We start from the raw sequence: 24,214 nt of genomic DNA, 5'->3' as shown, positions 1-24,214 counted from the left end.
CGTCTGTTTGGCGGTGGGTAGGCCCTTGCAGGGGATGAAATGGGCCATCTTGGTAAGGCGGTCCACGACGACCAGGATGGTGTTCATCCCTTTTGAAGGGGGTAGGTCAACCACAAAGTCCATAGAAATTGAACCCCAAGGGCGGGAGGGGATGGGGAGTGGTCGCAGCAGCCCCACGGGTGAAGAGCGGGGAGTCTTGTTGCGGGCACAGACCGTGCATGAGGAGACAAACCTTTTAGTATATTTCTTATATGTCGGCCACCAGAAGGAGCGGGACCGGAGTTCCTGGGTCTTTCTTGTACCTGGATGGCCAGCCAACTTGGTATCGTGGTTATATTTTAGTACATCGAGCCGTGCCATTTCTGGTACGTACAGTTGTCGACCCAGGTATACCCAGAAGCCACCCTTGAGGGTGAGGTTGACGTCTTCTGCTGGGTGGGTGAGGAAGGGGTCCTTTTTATAAGCCTTCTTGATTGACCCCAGGAGTTCCTTTGGGTAAGTAGCTCCTAAGACCTTTTTCTCGGGTAGAATGCTGGCTTGGCCCTTGTTGTCCTGTGAAGGTTCAGAGAACATCCTGGAAAGGGCAAAACTCCATCTGGCTTGTCTGGCGGAAAGCCTCTTGGCAGAACGGATGAATTCGAGGTTTCGGTGGTCAGTGAACACAGTTATGGGATTGATGGCAACCTCCAATAGATGTCTCCACTCCGAGAAGGCATCTTTGATTGCCAGTAACTCCTTATTCCCGATGTCATAGTTCCTCTCTGCGGGGGACATTTGGCGAGAGAAGAAGGCGCAAGGGTGTAAAAGCATCTTTTCTCCCGTACGTTGTGATAGGACAGCGCCTACTGCGGTGTCGGAAGCGTCCACTTCGATTGTGAATGGCAGTTCGGGATTAGGATGGATCAGAATTGGAGCAGACGTGAAGAGGGATTTAAGCTTGGTGAAGGCTTCCTGTGCTTCGGGTGTCCAGGAAAAGGGCACAGTCTTTTTGGTTAAGTGGGTAATTGGAGTAATGATTTTTGAGAAGTTCCGAATGAATTTTCGGTAAAAGTTGGCGAAGCCGACAAACCTCTGTATTTCTTTTTCGTTCTTAGGGGGAGGCCAATCTATTACAGCCTGAATTTTCCAAGGATCCATACTCAGCCCTTCCGGGGAGATGATGTAACTGAGAAACTGGGTGGTGGTCTGTTCGAACTCGCATTTCTCGAGCTTGATGTATAGGGACTGCTCGCGAAGTCTTTGTAACACCCTGCGGACATGTTCGCGATGTTGATCGAGATTTTCCGAGAAAATTAAAATATCGTCCAGGTATACCACTACGAACAGATCCAGCATGTCCCTAAGGACGTCTTTAATGAAATGTTGGAAAGTGGCTGGGGCATTGCAAAGTCCGAAGGGCATAACCAAGTACTCAAAATGTCCATATTGTGCGGTCTTCCATTCATCCCCGGGGCAAATGCGAACCAGATTATAGGCCCCTCGAAGATCGAGTTTCGTAAAGACTTTCGAGTTCCGAAATCAAGGGGAGAGGGTAACGTTTTTTTACCGTAACATCATTCAGCTTGCGGTAGTCAATGCAAGGGCGTAGAGAGGAGTCTTTTTTCTCCACGAAGAAGAAGGGTGCTCCCGCGGGGAGGTGGAGGGTCGAATGAAGCCCTTCTTTAGGTCCTCGTCCAAGTAGTCCTTCAGGGCCTTGAGTTCAGGCTCCGAGAGGGAGTAGATGCTGCCGAAGGGTATTTCAGCCCCAGGTAATAATTCAATTGGGCAGTCGTATGGTCAATGCGGGGGCAGCTTGTGTGCGGTTTTTTTTTCGCAGACATCCTGAAACTCACTATATTGTGGAGGCAACAGCTCCTTGACCGTTGGTTCCAAGATGATAGATATTTTGGGTGTTGGGGAAGCAGGTTCATGCAGACAGTTCGAAGAGCAGAACTCGGATGTGAACCGTAGACAGCGAGTTTCCCAGTCCACCGAAGGGTTGCGAGTGGCTAACCACGGGATGCCCAAGATCACCGGAAACTTGGGGGAGGAAATCAAAGAGAAGTGGATCGTCTCGTGGTGGTCGGTTTTAATGTGGAGCTGTAAATCTGTGGTCTGATGTGTAACGGGTCCCGAGGAGAGTGGGGACCCATCCACCGTTTCCAGATCGATGGGGGCTGTCTTGGTTACAAGCGGAATGTTGTTCTCGTGAGCAAAAGTTTGATCCATAAAATTGTCGCCAGCCCCGGAGTCGAGCATTGCAGAACAGAGAAGTTGTCGATCCCCGATGGTAATGACAATTGGAATGGTGAAGTGGGACCCGGTGGCTGCTAACTCAGTTGTCTCTGCCGTCACCGGTGGGATTGTGGCCTGCCGCTGCTCTCGCAGTTTAGTGACGGCAATGGTTCTGCGGGATTTGTTGGGGCATTTGATGGCAATGTGCCCTGGCTCCCCACAGTAGAGGCAGAGGCCTTCGGCCAGTCGTCGTTCTTTTTCTGCTACGGACAGAGTCTTGCGCACTGCGTCAACCAGCATAGGCTCGATGGGAGGTTGGGCGACCTGCTGGGTAGTAGAGTAAGTGGGTCTGTCGCCTTGGAACCAGAGCCTTTCTTTCCTTCTCTCGGTGAGCCTCTGATCAATACGGACACACACCTGAATGAAGTCGTCCAAATCATCCGGGGCTTCAAGTCTGGCAAGTTCATCTTAGATCGCCTCCGATAGACCTCGCCGAAATTGGCTCCTTTGAGCACCTGGGTTCCAGTTGGTGTCTGAGACCCAGCGGCGGAACTCGGCGGTGTACTCGGCGACAGAGCGTCTTCCCTGTCGAAGACTGTGTAGTCTTGCCTCAGCTGTCACACAGCGATTGGGGTCATCAAAGACCTGGCTCATAGCTGTGATGAAAACATCCAGATCGTGCAGCGGACGGCTATTGGTTTCCACGTATGGAGACGCCCATGCCAGGGCCTCGTCCGTCAGGAGGTTAACAATGAACAATACTTTCTTCTCATCAGTGGAAAAGGGGGCCGGATGCATCCGGAAGTAGATACGGCACTGATTGAGAAAGCCCCGGTACTGGCGACGATCTCCATTGAATTTCGAGGGTAGTGGCATGCGGGTGTCTGCAGCCGCGCCGCGTATGTCCAGGAGTTGCCGTTGGAGCTCAATGATCTCCCCCTGTTGACTCTGTACCAGGCCTTGGATTTGCGAAAATTTCTCCTGGTAGGTGGTGCCGAACTCTTGCAGCTCAGACACCTGCTTGCGCAGGGTGGCCACTGCGGACTCCATTTTTTTTTTGGGCTGGTTATTCTGTTACGGAGTAGTGTCAATCGAGGCTCACCTGAGTCTGAGGACACCCGAGCTGGAAGTATGAAGTCCAGTGGCAGAGGCCCACAGAAGCAGGAGGCAGGTAGCGTGGTCGGTGGTAAGCAGTAAGTCAATGCAGGCGGCAATTCAGCGGTGGAGGAGCAGAGAGGAAGCTTGCTACAGGCTTGGAGGCACAATAACCAGCAAAGGGCTGGGTTCAAGGGCTGGGTTTTATAGGGAAGTAGCAGGTGCAAGAGATTGGAATAATCAGCAGGTCAAGGCAAGGACAAGAGAGGTAGTTAGAAGTTAGCAGTTAGCTAGAAACAGTCCAAGGAGAGACGGTAGCCTAGTGGGTAGAGCTACCGCCTGGGACATGACTGACCACAGGTTCGAGTCCTGACACTGGGTTTGCAGTTTTCAGTAACTATTTGCAGATTGGTTGAGTATGATCTAGTATGGTTGTATGCAATTTGGATTGTGACTTTTGTAGTTTGCAATTGAATTTGCAATTGTATTTGCTGGCAATTTGAATTTGGTGGAACTGTAAGTAAACACACATATAACTGGTTCAGTATACAGTTCTAATCACTATACTAACAGTAGGAACATTATATAACTGTTTTAAATACCTATTTTGGCCTCTTGTTCCCATAAAAACACAGCTCTCAGTGGAGTGAATGTCTCTTCAGCTCCTGTCTCTGGTGAATAATGATTCTAGCAGCTTCTGCTAGGGGAAATCCCAGACAGGCTGTGTGTGAGGCTGGCTGTGATTGGTGAAAACTCTTGCTGTGTGAGAAGCTGGCTGTGATTGGTCTAGACTTCTGCCCAGCAACAACAGATTAACACTATGCTTTCTGTTGTTTCTGCTGTGTCACTGAGCTTACCTTACATTACAAAATGAATCTTAAAGGCATATTATCTTTTTCTGCTTCTGTGAACACAAAATATAACAGTTATATGACATCCAAAACATGAAGTCACAGTAAATAACTCTGCTTTTGTCTTTAACACATAAACATAGGAACTGTATTAGGGCTATTAGCAGCTTTAGCTATATAAACACACAAGCTATATTAGCAACCTAGGAGAGGTCTTAGATGGCCAGCTACAACAAAGTATCTTCACTGCAGAACAGCAAATAAGACATACTTTCTTTTACACTTATACACCCCAAAAAAGGCTGTAGTACAAAATAACTAGAACGGCAAATAATATGTACTTTTTTTACCCTTATACACCCAAAAAAAGGCCGTAGTACATAATGACTGCACCACAGAATGGCAAATAAGATGTACTGTTTTAAATCATACACCCCCCAAAAAAAGCTGTAGAACAATGTAACTGCACCGCTCAATGGCTAATCAGATGTACTTTTTTTTTGCTTTATAAGACGCACCTAGATTTTTTAGAGGAAAATAAGAAAAAATATATTTTGAACCAAAAGGTGTGCTTTTGGTGGGTTTTGAACTAATGGTGGTCTGTGGATGACACTGTTATGGGGGAAATCTGTGGATGACACCCTGTTATGGGGGATCTGTGGATGACACACTGTTATGGGGGATCTCTGGATGACGCACTGTTATGGGGATCTGTGGATGACACTGTTATGGGGGATCTGTGGATGACACTGTTATGGGGTATCTGTGGAGAACCCTGTTATGGTGGATCTGTGGATGACACTATTATGGGGGATCTGTGGATGACACTGTTATGGGGGATCTATGGATGACCCTGTTTGGGGGGATCTGTGGATGACACACTGTAATGGGGGATGTGTGGATGATACACTGCTATGGGGGATGTGTGGATGACACACATATAGCTTCTTATGTAATGGGGGTCACTATTCACACTGGGACAATATACGGTGACACATATGATACTGTGACCAGAATGAGATGATCTTATGCTGGTCACAGTAGCATATGTGTGACAGTATATTGTCCCTGTGTAAATAGTGACCCCCATTACACCACTGGGCACCCACTCACAGCAGTCTTTATATGTAAAATCTTTTTATGTAATACTCCAGCAATGGCTCTGCTTTCTTCTGTAACAGTACTCACTATCAAAGCAGCAGTCCGACCGGCAGCGTAACGTAACTCACTCAGTCAGTCACGCTCCTGCCAGCTTCATTAATGAAGTGGGAGGAGCATGACCGAGTGAGTGACGTCATATGCCGGCCGGACCGCTGCTTTGATAGGGAGTAATGTTACAGAAGAAAGCAAAGCCATTGCTGGAGCATTGCTTAAAAAGATTTTGCATATAAAGACTGCTGTGAGTGGGGCCCGGTATAATGGAGTACAGTGACTGCACTAGGCCCCGCTCATAGCAGTTTTCATATGTAAAGTCCATTCATGTAATCTTCAAGCAGTGGCTCTGCTTTAAACTAGCGCAATCCTCTGTAGTAGTACTCACTAACAAAGCGGCAGGCAGGCTGGCAGTGTAACGTAACTAACTCATTTACGCTTCTCCCACTTCATTAATGAAGCAGGAGCGTGAATAAGTGAGTAAGGTTACGCTGCCGGCCTGCCTGACGCTTTGCTGGTGAGTACTACTACAGATGATTGTGCTGGTTTAAAGCAGAGCCACTGCTTGAAGATTACATGAATGGACTTTACATATGAAAACTGCTATGAGCGGGGCCTAGTGCAGTCACTGTACTCCATTATAGCGGCCGGCGATGTATCAGTGTCAGACATTTAAAAAGCCCACCATTCGCTTGATAAGACAAACTGCCATTTTCCCCCCACTTTTGAGAGGGGGGGGGTGCATCTTATAAAACTAAAAATATGGTACTTTTTTACACTTATACACCCTAAAAAGGCTGTAGTACAAAGTAACTGCACCGCAGAACGGCAAATAAGATGTACTTTTTTAAAACTTATACACCCCAAAAAAGGCTGTAGTACAAAGTAACTGCACCGCAAAACGGCAAATAAGACGTACGTACTTTCTTTTACACTTATACACCCCAAAAAAGGCTGCGTAACAATGTAACTGCACCGCAGAACAGCAAATAAGATGTACCTTTTTTTTAAACTTATACACCCCAAAGAAGGCTGTAGTACAAAGTAACTGCACCGCAGAACGGCAAATAAGATGTACTTTTTTTTTACACTTTTACACCCCAAAAAAGGCTGTAGTACAAAATGACTGCACCGCAGAACGGCAAATAAGTTGCACTTTTTTTACACTTATACACCCCGAAAAAGGCTGTAGTACAAAATAACTGCACCGCAGAACGGCAAATAAGATGTACTTTTTTTTACACTTATACACCCCAAAAAAGGCTGTAGTGCAAAGTAACTGCACCGCAGAACGGCAAATAGGATATACTTTTTTTTATACTTACACCGTAAAAAAGGTGTAGAACAATGTAACTGCACCACGGAACGGCAGATAAGATGTACTTTTTTTTACACTTATACACCCCAAAAAAGGCTGCAATACAAAGTAACTGCACCGCAGAACGGCAAATAAGATGTACTTTTTTAAAACTAATACACCCCAAAAAAGGCTGTAGTAAAAGGTAACTGCACTGCAGTACGGCAAATAAGATGTACTTTTTTTACACTTACTGTATACACTCCAAAAAAGGCTGTAGCACAAAGTAACTGCACCGCAGAACGGCAAATAAGATGTACTGTTTTTACAATTATACACTACAAAAAAGGCTGTAGTACAAAGTAACTGCACGGCAGAACAGCAAATTAGATGTACTTTTTTTTTACTCTTTTACACCCCAAAAAAGGCTGTAGTACAAAATGACTGCACCGCAGAACGGCAAATAAGTTGCACTTTTTTTTACACTTATACACCCCAAAAAAGGCTGTAGTACAAAGTAACTACACCACAGAACATCAAATAATATGTACTTTTTTTTACACTTATACACCCCAAAAAAGGCTGTAGTACAAAAAAACTGCACCGCAGAACGGCAAATAAGATGTACTTTTTTAAAACTTATACACCCCAAAAAAGGCTGTAGTAAAAGGTAACTGCACTGCAGTACGACAAATAAGATGTACTTTTTTTACACTTATACACCCCAATAAAGGCTGTAGCACAAAGTAACTGCACCGCAGAATGGCAAATAAAATGTACTGTTTTTACAATTATACACCCCAAAAAAGGCTGTAGTACAAAGTAACTGCACGGCTTAACAGCAAATTAGATGTACTTTTTTTTTACACTTTTACACCCCAAAAAAGGCTGCAGTACAAAATGACTGCACCGCAGAACGGCAAATAAGTTACACTTTTTTTACACTTATACACCCCAAAAAAGGCTGTAGTACAAAGTAACTACACCACAGAACATCAAATAATATGTACTTTTTTTTACACTTATACACCCCAAAAAAGGATGTAGTACAAAATGACTGCACCGCAGAACGGCAAATAAGATGTACTTTTTTTTACACTTATACACCCCAAAAAAGGCTGTAGTACAAAATAACTGTACCGCAGAACGGCAAATAAGATGTACTTTTTTTACACTTATACACCCCAAAAAAGGCTGTAGCACAAAGTAACTGCACCGCAGAACGGCAAATAAGACATACTTTCTTTTACACTTATACACCCTCAAAAAGTCTGTATAACAATGTAACTGCACCACAGAATGGCAAATAATACATACTATTTTTTTTACACTTTTACACCCCAAAAAAGTCTGTAGTACATAATGACTGCACTGCACAACGGCAAATAAGATGTACTTTTTTTTTTACACTTATACACCCCAAAAAAGGCTGTAGTACAAAATAACTGCACCGCAGAACGGCAAATAAGATGTACTTTTTTAAAACTTATACACCCCAAAAAAGGCTGTAGTACAAAATAACTGCACCGCAGAACGGCAAATAAGATGTACTTTTTTAAAACTTATACACCCCAAAAAAGGCTGTAGTGCAAAATAACTGCACCGCAGAACGGCAAATAAGATGTACTTTTTTAAAACTTATACACCCCAAAAAAGGCTGTAGTAAAAGGTAACTGCACTGCAGTACGGCAAATAAGATGTACTTTTTTTTACACTTATACACCCCAATAAAGGCTGTAGCACAAAGTAACTGCACTGCAGAATGGCAAATAAGATGTACTGTTTTTACAATTATACACCCCAAAAAAGGCTGTAGTACAAAGTAACTGCACGGCAGAACAGCAAATTAGATGTACTTTTTTTTTACACTTTTACACCCCAAAAAAGGCTGCAGTACAAAATGACTGCACCGCAGAACGGCAAATAAGTTACACTTTTTTTTACACTTATACACCCCAAAAAAGGCTGTAGTACAAAGTAACTACACCACAGAACATCAAATAATATGTACTTTTTTTTACACTTATACACCCCAAAAAAGGATGTAGTACAAAATGACTGCACCACAGAACGGCAAATAAGATGTACTTTTTTTTACACTTATACACCCCAAAAAAGGCTGTAGTACAAAATAACTGTACCGCAGAACGGCAAATAAGATGTACTTTTTTTACACTTATACACCCCAAAAAAGGCTGTAGCACAAAGTAACTGCACCGCAGAACGGCAAATAAGACATACTTTCTTTTACACTTATACACCCTCAAAAAGTCTGTATAACAATGTAACTGCACCACAGAATGGCAAATAATACATACTATTTTTTTTACACTTTTACACCCCAAAAAAGTCTGTAGTACATAATGACTGCACTGCACAATGGCAAATAAGATGTCCTTTTTTTAATTTTTTTACACTTATACATCCTAAAAAAGGCTGTATAGCAATAAAACTGCACCGGGGAACGGCAAATAAGATGTACTTTTTTTTTTTACACTTATATACCCCAAAAAAGGCTGTAGAACAAATTAAATGCAACGCAGAAAGGTTAATTTGATGTACGCATGTTTCCTATAAATACACCCTGCAACACAGCACTTGCACCCCAATAACCAACAAGATTTCCTGGAATTACAGAGGTATCATCTAGTGCAAACCTAAAAGCAGCAGTATAATAGCAATTTGGATCCCGAGTCAGTGCAGCAAGGTGTAATAGAATCGCTCCTATTACCCAGGCTTTACATTCTCCTACTGCATCCTGTTCTCCTTTTATAGTGTAGATGATGCCGCCCTATCCTTTCCCTACACTATGAATAATCTTTCCCTGAACTTCTAAATAATTTTTTTTAGCACAATTAGGTCTTTCCTAGCACTGTCCCTAGCGCCTGCTGACGTCTCTCCCTGCACTAAACACACTGGAAAATGGCAGAATCCAAGATGGCTGAGGCTATTTATAGGGCTGGGACATCACAGGGCTGGCTGCTGATTGGCTGCATGCATGGCATTGTGGGTGATCTCTCGTTCCCAGAGTTCCTTGCTCCATGTCCTAACATGTGCACCAGCCATTTTAGGAAAATTTGCGATTCGTTACCACGAAGCGGAAGGAAATTCGGCTTCAGTGCGAATCTAATTTTTCCTGAAATTCAGATCGAATTCCACTTCGTCAACTTCAATTAACTTAAATGTCATCCAAAACTTTTCCTGCAAAATAAAATCACTCACATGGCTAATTGGATGTAAATATAAAAATGTTATTGGGCTTTAAAAGCAAAAAATACAAAAATCTTGCATACATTTGGTATCACTGTAATCACTCTGACCTGCAGAATATAGATATGACGAATGCCATAAAACAAACCCCCTGAAAAACTGTTAGAATGCTGTTTTTTCATGCTGTCCCATACAATGGATTAGATTTTTCCCAAAATGGTTCCATTTATAAACACGACTCATCCCGCAAAAAACACCTATGTGGGCAGAAAAATAAAAAACGTCATGGCTGAGAATAAAAATACTAAAAACAATTACGTCCTAAACACTAAAATAAACCACTTCCTTATGGGGTTAAAGGGGTATTATCATCTTAATGATCACTGTTAAATCTGTTAATGATTTAACAGTGATCATTTTTCAAAATATATTTAATTAACTAATTACCAAGCCTTAGAAGAAAATGACCATATACTTACCTGACTGTTGTCTTCCGTCTCCCCTGGTTACGGCCACCGCTCTTCTCCGGAATCGCGGTGGCCGTGCTTGCGCAGACGACTTCTTCTTTTCTCCCGGCTGGCCGCGCGCAGTCCCGAAAGCGCACGCCGAGGCCGCGCATGCGCTATGGTGATTTCTTCCTGGCCAGTATAGTATACTTGCCAGGAAGAAGTCACCAGGGTGCATGAGCGGCGGCGTGCGCGTTCAGTCCAGCGCGCGGCCCGCCCGGGAGAAGACTTCTATCAAAATGGAGCCCGCCCCCTGCCGAAACCAGGAAGTGGACAGCGCGCCGGGAGCAGGTAAGTATAAAACAGCGTGATGAGAATACCCCTTTAAGGGTGATTGGTAAAGAAAAAATAACATAATGCTGAGAAAATTTATCAATGTGATTAGTAGAATTACATAATAAACGGACCAAAGCCTCATTCACACGTCAGTTTTCCACGGACATTACACGTCCCCATTAATTTTAATGTGTGTATTCAGACATCAGTGTTTTAGCACGGTCCGTGGGTCAGTGTTGGTCAGTGAAAACCATGGATACAACATGGATGCCATCCGTGTTGCATCCGTGTTTCACGGATCATTAAGAAGAGATGCTTTGAAAATTATTTTTCAGCTGTTCAGAGCAAAAAACGGACACACGGATCCTTCAAGGACAGCTTCACGGATGCATCACTGACCACCTGCTCACGGATTTGAGCACGGACAGGAACGTGTGAATGATGCTTAACTGTGTATGCTCAGTTTACTAGTAAACACTAATCATCAGGGTCAGATGCTGGCCCCTGGGGGCCCCAGTGCAAGAATAATCCCATGGTTATCTTCACAGAACACTCCCTTCATAGCTCTCTGGGGAACCCTCAGCTATATGAATCATTTCCTGATCAGTTCTTTTATATTCTTTGTATACTAATTGTATCATTATTATATTATACATTATTATTATTGTTATATTGTTATAGGTTTATTATATTTGTTTTTTCTTTCTATGTCTTAAGCTTGGTCATAAATCAAACACATACTACATTCATATTCAGCAAGAGACCCAGGTCAAGGACTTGAAACCAGCAAATATCAGAGTATATGACTATTATCAGACAGGTGAGATACAAACCTGGCAACCCATTATAAGGTTAGATTTGGACAATCCCTATTCCATAGAAGAAAGTCCCTCCCCTGGTAGGACCTCACCGATCAGCTGTAATCTGTGAGGAGCACTGGCAGTAAGTGTTCAATTTGCCTGCAGCGCCACCACAGGGAAAATTAAGTATTACACCACTCCCATTCGAATCAATAAGATCTATGTGTAATGGAGGACAGGACAAGTCCTCCTGGGCGAGAGACTTTCTTTATAACTGATGTGGCCTATTTACCCCAAATTCCCTATCAAGTATATGATAATAGATTTTCTAAACTAGACGACGATGTGACCGATGAGAAGGTCATCTACCAGACATCTATCGCTTCTCTTCTTGTAGACCTCACTTCACCCCGTGTATGTTTTTTTAGGCTGGGTTACGTTGCGTTACCTAGCAACCACTTGACTTCCTGTCTGGGAGAACACCATTGGATGACGTATTGTACTTGTCTCCTGTGGTGGTCACACAAATTAGCTGTATAGGAGACTCCCCCTATATGCTACAAACATTGTTCTGTTTTGATAGAAAAACAATCAAGACAAGGAGGAAAGATGAAGGAATAAACCAAATCAGGCCTAAATTAGTCAGTGCAGATAGTGGTGTACCTTACATGGGGCCCATCAGGGAAGGGGCCCAGCACAAAACTCAGTTGAATGGCTAATAATCTCAGTAGAGGGGGTCCAATATTACAAGCTAATTTCCAGATCTCCAAAGTGAACTTTTTGAGACCTTTTCGAGGGCTCTTTAGCCCCTTCCCAACCACCCACTGTAAATTTACAACGGAATTTAGGTACATAAATATGGCGCCTGTTCGAGAGAACAGGGAGCACCATAGCCTCCAACTGCCTGGCTTATATCTGCGATCGGCGATAACGCCAATCACAGAGATTTAACTCTTCAGGTGCCATGGACAAATGTGACCACGGAATCTTAAGGCTGAAAACCCAGAAGCGCTAAGCTAATGGCGATCATGGGAGCCATTCATTCCTTGCGGCAGCCTCAGAATCTTCAAAGGGATCGGCAGACCCCTAAATTAAATAAAAGATATGGTGAATAAAAAAAATAAAATACTATTAAATATGAAAAGCATTTATCCCAGTGCTGTAAAGGAAAAGAAAAACATCAAAATCGCCAATTCGACATGTTTTGTCACTTCACCTCCCCCAAAAATTTAATAAATAAAGTGATTAAACAGTTATAAGCAACCAAAATGGTATCAATGTACAGTACAGATCGCCTTGCAAAAAATTAGCCCTCATAGGCATAAAATAATAAGTTATGGGGTCAGAATACGCCAAAGGGAAAAAAAAATCTAAATGTTTATATATTTTTTGTGTTAAAACACAAGAACAAAATATATAAATGTGGTATCGCTGTAATAGTAGTGACCTAGAGCATAAAGGGAACAGGACAATTTTACCGCATATTACGTACTGGCAGAATTGCTTTTTTTTCTAATTCCACCCCATTTAGAATTTTTTCCAACTTATCACTACACTACAAAGGGCTCATGCACACAAACGTATTTTCTTTCAACGTCTGTTCCGTTTTTTTTGCAGACCGTATGCAGAACCGTTCATTTCAATTGGTCCACAAAAAAACCTGATGCTACTCCGAGTGCACTCCATTTCCGTATATATCCGTGTTTCCGTTCTACCAAAAAATAGAACATGTCCTATTATTGTCCGCATTACGGACAAGGATTGGACTGTTCTATTAAGGGCCAGCTGTTCCGTTCTGCAATATATGGAATGCACACGGACATCCTCCATATTTTTTGCGTATCCATTTTTTGCAAAATACATACGGTCGTGTGCATGAGTCCTTATTCTGATGCTACTAGATTAACTTTTATTTCCTTTTTATACTACAGAGGAGAATACTAAGACGACGTACAGTCCCTGCCCGTGAGAAGTCGCAACGCTGTCCTCCAGGGACATCATAGGGCACCGAAGTGACTGGGTGATTCATATATGTGCATGGGGGTGGAATAGGTGTCACCATGAATAGAATAAAAACTGCACTTTTACTTTTTTTATTTGTGTTATTTTTAAGAAACATTTTAACACATTCAAAATCTATACCTATATATGTATCTATCTGTAACGGCACGTTTCAGCAGACAAGGGGTTAAAATCCGTTTAGGCGATAAGCCCCTTTCTGAGAGACAGGCACAGCTACTGCAGGATACACCAAACTCCCGAACTGGATACAAAGTAGCACTCCAAACTGGAACCTCACGAATAGCTGCTAGCAGACGAACAGGAAAAGCATACAATCCTGGCAATCGGTCTTCTAACAGCATACAGTGAATCCCCCCAATAACGAGACAAGGCTCCGTGTTGAGGGTCAAACAGTGGTCTGACTGTACTTCACGTACAGCCTCTTTTATTCACAAACTACAAACATAGTACTGCCCCCAGGGGTTTGAAATACAACCAATCAGTAATTTACAACACATACAATGATACAACAGCAACCAATCGTTCACGCCCCCAGAGGACCAGAATGAAGACTGTGACATAGGACAACATATCCCCACAATGCATCATGGTTTCCTCCTCTCTGTCCAGACAACCTGAAGAGCAATCCAATTATCTCTGAGGACAAAGGGAGATCGCCAATACACATGTGAGAACAACAGAACAGACATCACCATTTTAAACACACAATGGGACAATGGCACAATAGAAACACACCCGCATATTCCTCCCAAGCTGACAAGTTACACTTATTCTAAATTGTTACAACTTTGTGAGTTTACATTGGCCATACATATAACTTACATTAATTCAAACAGTATAACTTTGTGACAAACCTATCCAAAATTCACTTGAATAGGTTCAGGGGTTTAAAAGTTAGTATATGGCCCATAATCCAGGGGCAAGAGGCCAGCAGCCAGTCCTCTCCAAAACCCAGTGGCGAGGTCGGTTTCGCCACACATCTCCCCCCCCCCAGGGAAGACTAACCAGATACCTGACCTCACGCCGGTCGGTACCTGAGTTAGTCTGGCAGCCCACCCACAACCAAATACTGGACCTGTTGACTTTAGTAGCCTGTCTCTGTCCAGTGAGTCCACCAAGGTTATGTTGGAAGCTGGTACTCCCGGTCTCTGTGTTGCTCCCTGGCTTGGAGTGGAGGTTGCTTTGTGGGCAGGGATCAGCGGTACTCTGCCCTGGTGCCAGCGCTACCACGGAAGAAGCCTGGTTGGAGCCTGGTTGTTGGAGGGGGAGACCGACTGTCTCTACCCCCTGTGCTGTAAGTGCAGAGACCACGGTCCCATCTGCACTGTTGTGGGGCTTACTTTGTCCCCCTGGTGCGTTAAGCTGCCGCTGGGGAGAGGGGGTAATGAGCTCCTCTCCCATACATACTTCCAGCCGCTGGGGAGGGCGACCGACCGTCTCCGCTCCCAATACAGTGTCCTGCTGCTGGGGAAAGGAGACTGGGCTCTCTATTCCCTGCTGGACACTCTGCCGCTGGGGAACAGGACCGACTGTCTCTGCCCGCTGTAACTCCGCCTGCCGCTGGGGACTGGAGACTGGGCTCCCAATTCCCAAAAAATCATGCTGCTGCTAGGGGGCAGGAACAACTACCTCTGCCCCCTGTAACTCCGCCTGCCGCTGAGGAGGGAGGACGCTGCTCTCCTCTCCCTGCATTTCACACTGCCATCCCGGCATATCACTCTTTTGCTGGGGGGCAGGAACTACTACCTCTTCCCCCTGTAACTCAGCCTGCCGCTGGGGAGGGAGGACGCTGCTCTCCTCTCCCTGCACTTCACACTGCCGCTGGGGAATGGAGACTGGGCTCCCAATTCCCTGCAATTCACACTGCCACTGGGGAATGGAGACTGGGTCTGTCACCTTACTGTCCTGCTGAGCCTTCTCACTGGCGTGGAACAGCTGCTGGTAGCCCTGTTCCAGCTCCATCTCCCGGGTCACCAGGTGGACCAGGTCCGCATCAATCTCATGAGTGTCGTCCCAGTCATACCTGCTCTCCCTCCATTCCAAGAGATCATGGAACCAGGCTTGTGTAGGGCTCCCAAACTCCAGCTCTGAAAAGGTCTCCCATAACAAGCCAGGACCATCAAACTCCTCTCCCTCTGGCTTGTCATGCTCAGCTGTCCTGGGTAGGTACTGTGCCCCATACCACCAGAGCGCCTGGTAGGCATCTTCCAGCCACAGCTCCCGCCATGCTAGGAGTTCCAATTCCTTTACCCATTCCTCCCGGGGCTGCTCTCCCAGGAAGGGCATCCGCAGGGCTACTCGCTTCTGCAACCGCTGGTCTTCCGTGGGGAGTCTCTCGTCCTGCATATACTCCACAATACCCAGTACCTGGTACCAGATGCCTTTGCGGACTGCATCTCGGTCATCCATGACACCCTCATCGTACTCCACTGCTGTTTCCATTCTGGTGCTGTCAGGGTCGCTGTACTGGGACATGCGTTGCCCTCAAATTGTAATTCCAGGGAATGATGTTTCTTTGTAGCTGTCCTTCTGGCTGTAGGAACGATCCCGCTGCTTGCCACCAATGTAACGGCACGTTTCAGCAGACAAGGGGTTAAAATCCGTTTAGGCGATAAGCCCCTTTCTGAGAGACAGGCACAGCTACTGCAGGATACACCAAACTCCCGAACTGGATACAAAGTAGCACTCCAAACTGGAACCTCACGAATAGCTGCTAGCAGACGAACAGGAAAAGCATACAATCCTGGCAATCGGTCTTCTAACAGCATACAGTGAATCCCCCCAATAACGAGACAAGGCTCCGTGTTGAGGGTCAAACAGTGGTCTGACTGTACTTCACGTACAGCCTCTTTTATTCATAAACCACAAACATAGTACTGCCCCCAGGGGTTTGAAATACAACCAATCAGTAATTTACAACACATACAATGATACAACAGCAACCAATCGTTCACGCCCCCAGAGGACCAGAATGAAGACTGTGACATAGGACAACATATCCCCACAATGCATCATGGTTTCCTCCTCTCTGTCCAGACAACCTGAAGAGCAATCCAATTATCTCTGAGGACAAAGGGAGATCGCCAATACACATGTGAGAACAACAGAAAAGACATCACCATTTTAAACACACAATGGCACAATAGAAACACACCCGCATATTCCTCCCAAGCTGACAAGTTACACTTATTATAAATTGTTACAACTTTGTGAGTTTACATTGGCCATACATATAACTTACATTAATTCAAACGGTATAACTTTTTGACAAACCTATCCAAAATTCACTTGAATAGGTTCAGAGGTTTAAAAGTTAGTATATGGCCCATAATCCAGGGGCAAGAGGCCAGCAGCCAGTCCTCTCCAAAACCCAGTGGCGAGGTCGGTTTCGCCACACTATCATTTACTGTGTCTATCTATCTATCTATCTATCTATCTATCTATCTATCTATCTATCTATCCAATATCTACTCCGTCTATCTATCTATCTATCTATCTATCTATCTATCTATCTATCTATCTATCGAAACCACTGTGTCACCTGAACAGATTTAACTTGGGGCTACTCCTAAGGGTGTTATCCTGCAGTTCCCTGGTATTCACCCTTTACCCCCTTTACAGGGATCTAGACTTCATTGCAGGGGAACCAACAGGATGCTACTTCCTGGAGTAGTCTTCTGTTTGCTTGACAGCTGAACCATGTGGGTCATGAGACACTGGAGCAGAGCACTGAGCACTATGGCGACACTGCGGTACAGGTAAAACTGCAGTCAGGGACAAGCTGAGGTTGGGGCAGACAAGCAATCTGGTATAAAGAGCAGCATGGTGGCTCAGTGGTTAGCACAGTTGCTTTGCAGCAGTGCTGGGGTAGTGGGTTTGAAATCGACCAAGGACAACATCTACATTCATTTTTTATGTTCTCTCCATGTTTGCATGGGTTTTCTCCAGGTACTCCGGTTTCCTACCACAGTCAAAAGACATACTGACAGGGAACATAGATTATGAGCCCCGATGGTGACAACTTCATGATGGAGTCTGTAAAGTGCTGTGGAATATGTCACACGTATATAAATATATTAAAAAAAAAATATATAAAAACATTCAAGGTCGGGGTGCGCAGCTGAGTGTACAAACATAAATAAGGCAGAGGTCAGGTCAGCCAGTAAAGGGTCAAATCCAGGGAATAAGCAGAAGTCAGTACAGGGGCAGAAAAATGTTTCAACTCGGGATGAGCGAACCCATGAAAGTTCCGGTTCGCCGGGTTCGGCCGAACTTCAGGTCAAAATTCGGCTTTGGGACCCGAACTTGACCATGAACCCCATTGAAATCCATGGGGACCCGAACTTCACTTTATTATTTTCCGTTATAACATGGTTATAGCGGAAAATAATAGCATTCTTAAGACAGAATGCAATAGAATATGCCAATTTAGGGGTTAAAAAAAAGACACCTTATCCACTTGATGGCGCTGCCGCAGTGTCTTCTATCTTTCAGCAGGACCTGAAAAAGGACCTGCGTAGACAGCACGGAGCTCACCACGTCGTGAGCGTGGTGACGTTATCGCAGGTCCTTCTATCTTCATTCAGCAGGACCTGCCAGAGTACCTGCGATGACATCACCACACTCACCACATGGTGAACGTGGTGACATCATTGCAGGTCCTTTTGCAGGTCCTGCTGAAAGAAGATAGAAGAGACTGCGGCAGCGCGATCAAGTGGATGAGGTGAATTATATTTTTTTTTACCCCTTAATTGGCATATTCTTTTGCATTCTGTCTTGAGAATGCCATTATTTTCTGCTATAACCATGTCATAATGGAAAATAATAAAATGACGTGAACACCGAACCCAAACCCAGGTTCGAGTCCGGGTACCCGAACTCGCAAAGTTCGGGAAAAACCTGAACTTTGCAGTTTGGGTTCGCTCATCCCCAATCACAACACATTTTTGCAGGACACTAGCAATCTAGAGTCTATATCACAGTACTGTATGTACCCCAAGGTGGCCAGCCATTGGCTGGTGAAGATAGATTTTTTAATACCACTGAAGAAGGTGTGGAGACAACGTCTAAACGTGTCTGGGAATCTTTATTTGGTGTTAGCATAGTGTTAAATACTGTGGAAAGGATTTTTGAAGGAAGCTGCATCTTACCTTTCATTTGAAACAACCTTCAAGACAGCAACTTGACATCCCAAGCAAAGAGCATTTATACCACTCCTTCATTCATACACCACGAGACCAAGCACGTGGCTCATCTACAAAAAGACTGGGAGCCTGCGGAGATTACACCACGGAGAAAGGATCCTCACTTGGCAAGAGTGCCGCAGACACCACATAAACACCCAGTGAAGGGGGCAACATCTAATCCACAAACTTATGTTACTTTGTGCTAACCACATTAAAACTGCTAATACTGCGGTAGCCTCAACCAGCTGCGGTGACTACCCTAACTACCAATGAGCGCACCCATCGCTTTATTATCAAAATATGGAAGGACATTATTGAAGACTGCATATATTTAATCCTTTATTTGTCTGATTGTCCGCAAAGTCCATTTTGTATATCTTTTATATATACCGTACTTATCTCTTGCGAGGGCCCCACAAACAAGAAGTATCATTATTGAGAACATTGTGTTTTTTAATGCTATATTGCTTTTATTGCTGTTACTAATTTGCATCTTTTAACTATATAATAAATATTATGCCTCAACGACACAACATTTATTTACCTACATTACAGTTGGCTATTCGTAGTTAGAGCGCCCACCATCCATTCCAGAAATTCCAGTGAGTCGCAGTCTGCTACAAGTTACATGATTACATTCGTACCTGGATTATTTTACCTAAATATCCTCTTTGTTTCTGTTTGAACTTCACTCTTACCAGATAGAGATGGCCCGAATAGTTCCCGGCGAACATAGCTTGTTCGCGTTCGCCGCGGCGGGCAACCATATGCGATGTTCGGTCCGCCCCCTATACATCATCATTGAGTAAACTTTGACCCTGTACCTCACAGTCAGCAGACACATTCCAGCCAATCAGCAGCAGACCCTCCCTCCCAGACCCTCCCACCTCCTGGGCAGCATCCATTTTAGATTCATTCGGAATCTGCATTCTCAGTGAGAGGAGGGACAGTGCTGCTGCTGCTGATTCAATAGGGAAAGCGTTAGCTAGGGCCGTGTTCTGTGTCCACAGACTCATCTGCTGTAAGGACAGTGTCCTGACAGCACCCCAAAAAGCCCTTTTCAGGGCTGGTACATCAGTCTGCTTTATTTTTTATTTTTTTATATATATATATATATTGCAGTTGCCTGCCCATGTGTGAGAGGCTGCAGGCTCAGTCACAGACAGTACTGTGTGCACACCATTCATACAGGGGGTGACAGAAAATACCTTTCAGATAAAAAAAATTCTATTTAATCTTTTTCTGTGATATAATCACATTTGCAAGCCAGTGTGTGTCAGGCCCACACAGACTGTATTGTGGCCACTGGCTAGGCCTCCACTTATACCGTTACAGGGTGTCACTCACTCACAAATACCTTGCAGATAAATAAAAATTATATTTAATATTTTTCGGTGATCTAATCACATTTGCAAGCCAGTGTGTGTCAGGCCCACACAGACTGTATTGTGGCCACTGGCTAGTGGCTAGGCCTCCACTCATACCGTTACAGGGTGTCACTCACTCACAAATACCTCGCAGATAAAAAAAAAAATCTATTTAATATTTTTCTGTGATATAATCACAGTTGCAAGCCAGTGTGTGTCAAGCCCACACAGACTGTACTGTGCCCACTGCCTACCACTTATATAGGGTGGCACAGTACCTTGCACGCATAGTAACACTTATCTAATAAAAAATGACAGGCAGAGGCAGGCCACGCCGCAGGGGCCGTCGTGTTCGTGGTGCTGTGATTTCCACTGGCCCTGGAATAATGACCAGTGTTCAGAGGCCACGTACCCTGAACCCAAAAAATTCAGAGAAAATAGTTGACTGGCTTACACAGGACACGCAATCTTCAACAGCTTCCGCTAAGAACCTTGACGCACCATCCTCCTCCAGCTCCGCTTTGGTCACCTGCTCTCAAGTTACCACTCTCCCGCCCTCCGCCACCACCACCACTACCACCACAGCCACCACAGCCGCTTCACTTGATCCCTCAGAGGAGTTATCTACACATCAGTTGGATGAAATTAGTGATGCACAACCATTATTGCCAGAGGATGGAGATAACAGGGATATGTCTCAGTCAGGCAGCATTACACACATGGACGTACAGTGTGATGATGATGTTGTACCCGCTGCTGCTTCCTTTGCTGAGGTGTCAGATACAAGTGAAGTGGTTGATGATGACGATGTGTCCGTGGATGCCACGTGGGTGCCTGCTTGAAGAGAAGAAGAAGAGGGGGAAAGTTCAGAAGGGGAGACAGAGAGAAGGAGGAGACGAGTTGGAAGCAGGGGGAGGTCGTCGCAAGGAGCTAGTGGCACAGTCAGACAGCATGTATCGGCACCCGGGGTCAGCCAGACAGCACGCCAATCAACACATGCTGCTGCCACCACCAGAATGCCGTCATTGCAAAGCTCAGCAGTGTGGCATTTTTTTTGTGTGTCTGCCTTTGACAACAGCGATGCCATTTGCAACCTGTGCCAAAAGAAACTGAGTCATGGGAAGTCCAACACACACCTAGGTACAACTGCTTTGCGAAGGCACATGATCTCACATCACAATCGCCTATGGGATCAACACATGATGAGTACAAGCAGCACAGAAGCTCAAAGCCACCATCCTCCTCCTGGTCCAGCATCTTCAGCCACGTCAACCACTGCTGTCCTCCTTGCCCCCTCTCAACCACCCGCCACTCCGCCTCTCACCTTCAGCAGTTCCATCTCATCTGCCCACAGTCAGGTGTCTGTAAAGGAAATGTTTGAGCGTAGGAAGCCAATGTCACAGAGTCACCCCCTTGCCCGGCGTCTGACAGCTGGCTTGACGGAACTCTTAGCCCGCCAGCTTTTACCATACCAGCTGGTGGAGTCTGAGGCCTTCAAAAAATTTGTCGCTATTGGGACACCACAGTGGAAGGTACCCGGACGAATTTTTTTTTCAAAAAAGACAATCCCTAACCTCTACTCAGTGATTGAAAAGGAAGTCATGGCATCTCTGGCATACAGTGTTGGGGTAAGGGTCCATCTGACCACTGATACCTGGTCTGCAAAGCACGGTCAGGGCAGGTATATCACCTACACTGCGCATTGGGTCAACCTGCTGACGGCTGACAAGCATGGAATGCGTGGCTCTGCAGCGGAGTTGTTGACACCGCCACGACTTGCAGGCAGGCCTACTGCCACCTCCTCTACTCCTCCTACTGCATCCTCTTCCATAACCTCCTCGGCTGAGTCCTCTTCTGCTGCGGTGTCTGGCTGCATATCAACTGAATCCCCCTAGCTCCCCAGGGGCTATTCCACATCCCGGATACGACAGTGTCACGCTGTCTTGGGGTTGACTTGCCTGAAAGCAGAGAGCCACACCGGACCAGCACTCCTGTCCGCCCTGAACGCACAGGTGGATCAGTGTCAGACCCCGCACCAACTGGAGATCGGCAAAGTGGTATGTGACAATGGAAGCAATTTGTTGGCGGCTTTGAATTTGGGCAAGTTGTCACATGTGCCGTGCATGGCACATGTGTTGAATCTCATCGTACAACGCTTTGTGTCTAAGTACCCAGGCTTACAGGACGTCCTCAAGCAGGCCAGGAAGGTGTGTGGCCATTTCAGGTGTTCCTACACGGCCATGGCACACTTTTCAGACATTCAGCGGCGAAACAACATGCCAGTCAGGCGCTTGATTTGCGACAGCCCGACACGTTGGAATTCAACACTCCTAATGTTCGACCTCCGGCTCCAACAAGAAAAAGCCGTCAACGAGTATTTGTATGACCGGGGTGCTAGGACAGCCTCTGCGGAGCTGGGAATTTTTTTGCCACGTTACTGGACGCTCATGCGCAATGCCTGTAGGCTCATGCGTCCTTTTGAGGAGGTGACAAACCTAGTCAGTCGCACCGAAGGCACCATCAGCGACCTCATCCCATTTGTTTTCTTCCTGGAGCATGCCCTGCGAAGAGTGCTGGATCAGGCTGTAGATGAGCGTGAAGAGGAAGAGTTGTGGTCACCATCACCACCAGAAACAGCCTTGTCATCATCGCTTGCCGGACCTGCGGCAACGCTGCAAGAGGAGTATGAGGAAGAGGAGTCAGAGGAGGAATGTGGCTTTGAGGAGGAGGAAGACCAACCACAGCAGGCATCCCAGGGTGCTCGTTGTTGTCACCTATCTGGGACCCGTGGTGTTGTACGTGGCTGGGGTGAAGAACAGACCGTCAATGACATCAGTGAGGACGAGGAACGGGAAATGAGTAGCTCGGCATCCAACCTTGTGCAAATGGGGTCTTTCATGCTGTCATGTCTGTTAAGGGACCCTCGTATAAAAAGGATGAAGGAGAACGACCTGTACTAGGTGGCCACGCTACTAGACCCCCGGTATAAGCAGAAAGTGGCAGAAATGTTACCAACTTACCGAAAGTCAGAAAGGATGCAGCAGTTCAAAACAAAACTAAAAAATATGCTTTACACAGCTTATTAGGGGGATGTCACAGCACAATGGGAATCTAACAGGGGAAGAGGTAAAAGTAATCCTCCTACGACCACGGCGGCAAGGACAGGACGCTTTACAGATGTGGTGATATATAGACCACCTAGCCAAGTCAAAGAATTAGATGATCTACTAGTTGAGGAAATAGCTAAAATGACATTGAAGGGGGAAGTTATCATTATGGGAGACTTCAATCTTCCAGATGTAAACTGGAAAACCAAAATAGCTAGTTCTGCCAAGAGTACAGATATTCTAAATTCCCTACTGGGATTATCTCTACAGCAAGTAGTGGAGGAGCCAACCCGGAAGGAGGCCATTTTAGATTTAGTATTCACAAATAGGAATTTGGTATATGATATTACTGTAGGGGAAAGCTTGGGATCTAGTGATCACCAGTCAGTGTGGTTTACTATAAGTACAGTGACTGAGTCACACCACACAAAAACAAAAGTTTTAGATTTTAGAAATACTGACTTTTCTAAAATTAGATTAGTGGTATACGAGTCCCTATCAGACTGGAACAGTTTAATTGGAGTCCAGGAGAAATGGGACTACTTAAAAGTGGCACTATTGAAGGCAACAGAAGATTGCATTAGGCTTGTCAGTAAAAGCAAAAAAAGGAAGAGACCACTGTGGTACTCAGCAGAAGTGGCCAAAATCATTAAAAACAAAAAGATAGCATTTAGGAATTATAAAAAAAAAATAAAACGAGGATGACAGACAAATTTATAAGATTAGGCAGAGAGAGGCCAAACAAGTTATAAGAGCTTCTAAAGCACAGGCAGAAGAGAAATTAGCTCAGTCAAGGAAAAAAGGCGATAAGGCATTCTTCAGATACATAAATGAAAAAAGGAAACTAAAACAAGGAATTACCAAATTAAAAACTAAAGAAGGAAGGTATATGGAAGAAGATAAAGAACTAGCTGACTGCCTCAATGAATACTTCTGTTCAGTTTTTACAAAGGAAAATGAAGGAGAAGGACCTCAGTTGGGAAAGAAGACTAATGAATCTTTTGACGCATGTGTCTTTACAGAGGAAGAGGTTCTAAGTCAACTGTCTAAAATTAATACAAATAAGTCACAGGGGCCTGATGGGATACACCCAAAGCTATTAAAAGAGCTCAGCGGTGAACTAGCAAAACC

At 45.0% G+C, this 24,214-nt stretch overlaps 1 protein-coding gene across 1 annotated transcript in view; it reads left to right on the top strand.

Moving 5' to 3' along the window:
• LOC121005467 (alpha-2-macroglobulin-like protein 1) overlaps positions 1-13,475 on the top strand; it is a 288,965-nt gene extending 275,490 nt beyond the window's left edge. Inside the window, exons 34-35 of the mRNA XM_040438235.1 lie at positions 11,319-11,421; positions 13,333-13,475. Coding sequence (XP_040294169.1) covers positions 11,319-11,421; positions 13,333-13,370 — 141 coding nt within the window. The 3' untranslated portion in view covers positions 13,371-13,475. The remainder of the gene's footprint in view (positions 1-11,318; positions 11,422-13,332) is intronic.
• Positions 13,476-24,214: the final 10,739 nt, after the last annotated feature.

Source organism: Bufo bufo, chromosome 6 (genome assembly GCF_905171765.1).
Source record: "Bufo bufo chromosome 6, aBufBuf1.1, whole genome shotgun sequence".
Classification (NCBI taxonomy): domain Eukaryota; kingdom Metazoa; phylum Chordata; class Amphibia; order Anura; family Bufonidae; genus Bufo; species Bufo bufo.
The sequence above is the reverse complement of the archived record's forward strand: the minus strand, read 5'-3'. Positions and strand labels throughout refer to the sequence as shown.